The sequence below is a fragment of the Stegastes partitus genome, unplaced genomic scaffold, assembly GCF_000690725.1.
Source record: "Stegastes partitus isolate 25-593 unplaced genomic scaffold, Stegastes_partitus-1.0.2 Scaffold57, whole genome shotgun sequence".
NCBI lineage: Eukaryota > Metazoa > Chordata > Actinopteri > Pomacentridae > Stegastes > Stegastes partitus.
The window spans coordinates 1038-6224 of NW_007577788.1; the positions used below are offsets into that span (position 1 = coordinate 1038).

Here is a 5187-nt window from a genome sequence, read left to right on the forward strand (position 1 = left end):
CAGAGTCCGATCAGAGACTACACTGGCAGGTACCCGAGAGAGAAGGAAGCGCAAACAGTGCGAACATAAACAAAAGAGGGGGAAGAGAGCCGGGTTCCATGCTAAGCTACAGGCTAACCCCTCCAGACTAGCAGTACCGTCCTCCTACTCTCCAATGTCCGCTCCCTCCACAACAAGCTGGATGAGCTATGTTTGCTGGGAGAAACCCGCAGAGAGTGGAAAGACTGCTGTGTGTTTGTGTTTACAGAAACATGGCTCTATGACAACATCCCAGACAGCCATACAGCTGGAGGGGACGACATTATTCCGGGCGGACAGACAGGCAGCTAGCTCTGGGCAGCATCTGCGACTTCACCATCGTCACACCATCATGTGTGTCTTTGTGTCCCTGAAGACCTACCAGGACCTGAAGAGGTTCGCCATGTTCAACGTGATGGCGGTTGCCATGGACGCAGCGGCCCCTTCAGGAGACAGCGAGAGTGAAGGTTTAGTGTCTTGCCTATCCCAGACGTTCATTCCGCAAAACTTGCAAATTAAATGATCCTGAAGAAACGCTCTCTCATCTTGTCTGTACTACTGTGTATGTACAGCAAAATGACAATAAACTTGATTTGATTTGATTTGTGTGTACGAGACAATTTCAGTTGTTTCTTTTGCAAATACAATGTGCTGCTGTCACCCCATTTCCATTTCACAACCTTAAACTGTGCAGTCTGACACAAATAGAAACCAGAATTTATTAGATCCATCTCTTGCAGTGTAGCATCATTGTTTAAGCACAGGTGGAAATCTTAAAAATCTAATTTTACGTTTAATCAAGCTTTGTTCTGACAAACGTTTCAGGACTACAGTGTCTCACCTGTATGAGATCTCATGTGACTTTTCAGTGTTGACCCATATTTAAATTTTTGCACACAGGTGATGCAGTGGTATGGCGTCTCTGCTGTGTGAGTTCTCATGTAGGCAGTCAAATTACCACTTTTGCTAAAACTTTTCTACAACATGACAACAAACTACTTGAACATAAATTGTGCTCTCCTCTCCTTCAGGCCAGCAAATTTTTCAATGACTTTCTGATTGAAATCTGTCATTTCACAAACAAGCCTCTTTTCCATGGAGAGCATGGCCAGTGCATTAAGCCTCTCCTGGGTCATGGTGTTTCTGAGAAAAGTTTTTATTCTCTTCAAGGTTAGGAAGCACCTCTCAGCTTCTGCTGTGGTCATGGGTGTGGTGATGATGATCTTCAAAAGAGTGACAGTTTCTGAAAAGACCTCTTCAACATTGTTCTCCATGAACAGCTGGAATAGCTCCATAGCACCACAACAGGCTCTGAACTCTTCTTTGCTGTAGATGAGACCAAGTTCTGTCTTCAGCTTTCTTCCATTCAGCATTGGGTAGGCCTTCAAAGTGCTGTGCAGTGCAGCTTCAGGAAATGACTTGTGATGTTCTTCAAACCTGTCCCCCTGCAACAAGGTTGCACAGACAAGATGGTCTGTGAAGGAGAAGCGCTCCCTGATGTGTCCCAGAATGGTGTTGCAAACCTACAGAGAGAAGAATACAAAAAAATATAGGAAAAAAAAGAAATGTGTAATTAATTTAGGCAATTTTGGTGACACTGCTACCCTCTGTTGCTGCATGACTTAGAAAAAATATCTTCCTATTATTTTGACTACTGCAATTGTGATATGATTTGTAATATTTTTGAACAACCTTCATTGTCATAAAAAAAAACAAACAGGAAAAAATAGTGGTGATTGGGTGACAGGCTGGAACATCTCTGCAAAATGACAATGATATATTTAAAATGGTATTTCAAAGCACATTTCTCCTCTAACAAACATTACAACCTCCAATGCAACATGGACTATGACAAATTTCTACAACATAGACCCACCTCTTCTGCAACCCTTTGACGATCCTCTGAACTGAGTACCCGACGCCTCTTTGCTGGCAGAGAGCCACTGCTTTGCTCACCCATGGAATGGAGAGAATTTCTGTGACGGAAAAGGAGAAGTCATAATTATAATTAAAAAGGGGAAAAGAGATCATGAAAAAAAAGTGATGATCATATTACTACCAGGAATACTTATTACCTGATGTTTTGTATGTCCTTTTCAAACTGCTGGATGCTCCCTTTGATGTGGACAGAGTCTATGTTCTTCTTCTGGAGCTTGGCATAGAGGAGGTCAACATGTGGCATGATGAGGTGAAAAAGTTCCAGAAAGAACTTGAAGTCCTGATGTTCCAGCAGCATGGCCATGGCTCCCGCCTCTCTGATGGTACTGGGGTCAAAGTCACCTGAGTCTCGTATGTTCTCAAAACATTGAATGAGATCCTCTCTGTGCTCAAACACAGTGTTGATGGTTTGGCTGTGAAAGTTCCATCTGACATTGCTGGATGTTGGCAGTCTATGGGCCACCACTTTATCAAGAACAGCTGTACGGTTGGGTGATCTGGAAAAGAAACTGGCAAATCCACCCAGGTCAGAAAAAAAAATTCTCACCTTGGAAATGTGAGAGGTGGCCTGTTGCACGATCAGGTTGAGTTCATGTGCATAGCAGTGGATATAGTGGGCATTTGGGTACACATCTTTGATTTTCCTCTGAACACCTGCAGTGGTGCCCCTCATCACTTTGGCTCCATCATACGCCTGGCAGATTAATTTACTTTTCTGATCCTCAGGAATGATGGCAGCGAGACACTCTCTTAATGCAGTAGCAACAGACTCAGATGTAGCTGACCGCAGAGGAATGAATTCAAAAAACCTTTCCTGCACATTGTGTTTGTCATCAATGTAGCGTAGTACAAGCACAAGTTGGGACTGTGTTGAAATATCTGTTGTCTCATCTGCCTGGATTGATAAAAAAGCACTCTTTTGTGCATCTTTGATTATTTGCTCCCTTGCTACAGACAGCATACAGTCCAGGAGCTCATTGTGTACAGTTTTTGAAGTACCCTTAAAAACAGTGGCGGTCTCAAGGTGCTCTCTTAAAGCTCCATCCAGAGAGGCAACAAAATCCACCAACCCACAAAATATCCCAGGGTTAACAGAGCCTTCACTCTCATCATAGCCACGTAAAGCCAACTCAAAGGCCCCACAAAATTTCACACAGTCTATTATTCTGGACAGTATGTGACGATTTTTTGTCACCTCTTCGTTGTGCCTTCTAATGCCAGCTCTATAGCCCTCATCTAATTGTTCAGCAATGCTAACTCTGCCGAACAACTTCAGCTTCATGCTGTTGTCAAGATGGCTACAGCTACTTTCATGCCGTTTGCATTTTTCAGAAAGATGTTTCAGGTCTCTGACCCCTGTTGTTGTCCACAAGACTTCAGTGCTTTGAAAAAGCAAGCAGGGAAAGCAATAAAAAGCATTGCTAACTTCACATCCAGCTAGCCAACTGTGTTTGGCATAAAACATGCGGGAGAAGCCCCGGGTGTAAGTCCGTCCACGGTCACTTGCCTGCTGCTGGATTTTTAAGTCTGGTTGGTCTGGTCCAAGCTCCTTTATCCGCTTTTTTTCCTCCAGCGAACACCTTGTGAAAGAATTTTTTTGTAAATAAATGACCGAATTTTCTTTCACCGCCGCCCTTGTCTCCTGTCTTTTTGTTGTTGTTGTTGTTGTTGTTGTCGTCGTCTGATTCTTCAGTTTGCATCCGTATGTTTGAGTGACAGTCACGCCAGCGTGTATATGCTGCCAGGGGTGTGAGTTTGATTGAAAAGACTCAATCTCTGGCTTCGGTACAAGCTGCTCACCCTCCTGACTGATGCAGACTTTGTCCAGCTCATCTTTAATCTGTGGAGCCTCTGGGTCCTCCTGGTCCAGACTGGTGCAGAATTCTTCCTGTTCCTCTTTTATCTGTGGAGACTCTGGGTCCTCCTGTTCCTTTTTAATCTGTGTAGAATCTGGGTCCTCCTGGTCCAGACTGTGGTTCCTCTTCTGGCTACAGAGCTCCTGCTCAGCAAAAACCTCCTCCTTCTGACAGACATGTGGCTGTGGGAGGTCTGGAGAGACAAAGACACACAAGAATCAAGTTACCCTTTCTGAAAAAAATATATTCTATTTTAACCGTCAAAGGCCTAAGCTGTTTCTGGATGTTTTCTTTTAGACATTGGTCACAATTTTACTCAATATATTCTATTTTATTTTTTTTGAGGCCTAAGCTGTTTCTGGATGTTGTTTTGCATATGTCACATTTCTACTGACTGCAGACTCATTTTTCACCACAATATAAAGTTCTGTTTTAGCAGAAGTGCATTATGAAATGGTTATAAAGGCATAAAAAGGGAAAACTGAATTTGTTTGATGAAAAAAAACCCCAAAAAACTAGAATCAATATGTACAACATTTATCAACAAATGCCCACAGGTCTAACATATGTAAAGTGATTGTATGGATATTTTTTTACTTTTTACAACCTCTGTATGCATTATTTTCCTCTCAGTCTCTCATTTTGTCTCCTCTCTGCTCTGTGTAAACACAGTTCAACTGAAAACTCAGAATTTTTGTCAGGTAAGAGTTTGTTATAGGCAGTTATGGTTTCTCAGTTGTGCTAAGGAACTAAATCTCACGCAAACAGTGTATTTTAGATACATCAACTTCATAACGGAACCCGATGACTTTCAACTTATGTTTTAAATCTATGTTCTTGACCTATGCCTTTTGTTTTTGCTGCCTGGGCTCTGGTGTGCACTCCTGCCTGTCGCCCGGCTTACACTGCACCCAGCCCTAATGCCTATCCCTGCAGGTGGTGAGACCATTAAATATTGCCCCTATGTAGCCTTTTTGGGCTCAGCCACCAAATGCTGACCAGGTTCGTCCCCTTCCATACCTGGCTCCAAAATGGGGTCCCAGTCTCCCTATTCCAGCTGCATCACTTCTAGTGTCTGTACACACCAAGGTTTTCTGGACTGCTCTTTGTCTGGTCCCTTCCCAAGGACCAATTTGCCTTTGGAGACACTTTTAAGGGCTATTGCCCCAACAGCATAGCTCCTAGGATCACAGGGACACAACAATCCCTCCACTGTGATAAGGTGGCAATTTTTCAATGGCCATGGACTGACATTTTGAGGTGCTGACTCTCATCCTTGCACTGACATGGCTGCAAACTGCCCCAGTGCATGTTAAATGTTACTGCTACAGTTGTTGAATCATTTTCATGTGTGATGGGAAAATGAAGCATCACA

At 43.3% G+C, this 5187-nt stretch overlaps 1 protein-coding gene across 1 annotated transcript in view; it reads right to left on the bottom strand.

The window, feature by feature from the left end:
* Positions 1–719: 719 nt before the first annotated feature.
* LOC103352956 (zinc finger MYM-type protein 1-like) overlaps positions 720–5187 on the bottom strand; it is a 7189-nt gene continuing 2721 nt past the window's right edge. Inside the window, exons 2-4 of the mRNA XM_008275673.1 lie at positions 2094–4005; positions 1895–1994; positions 720–1541 (exon numbers count right to left, since the gene is read on the bottom strand). Of these exons, the coding sequence (XP_008273895.1) occupies positions 1014–1541; positions 1895–1994; positions 2094–3421 (1956 nt within the window). The 5' untranslated portion in view covers positions 3422–4005 and the 3' untranslated portion in view covers positions 720–1013. The remainder of the gene's footprint in view (positions 1542–1894; positions 1995–2093; positions 4006–5187) is intronic.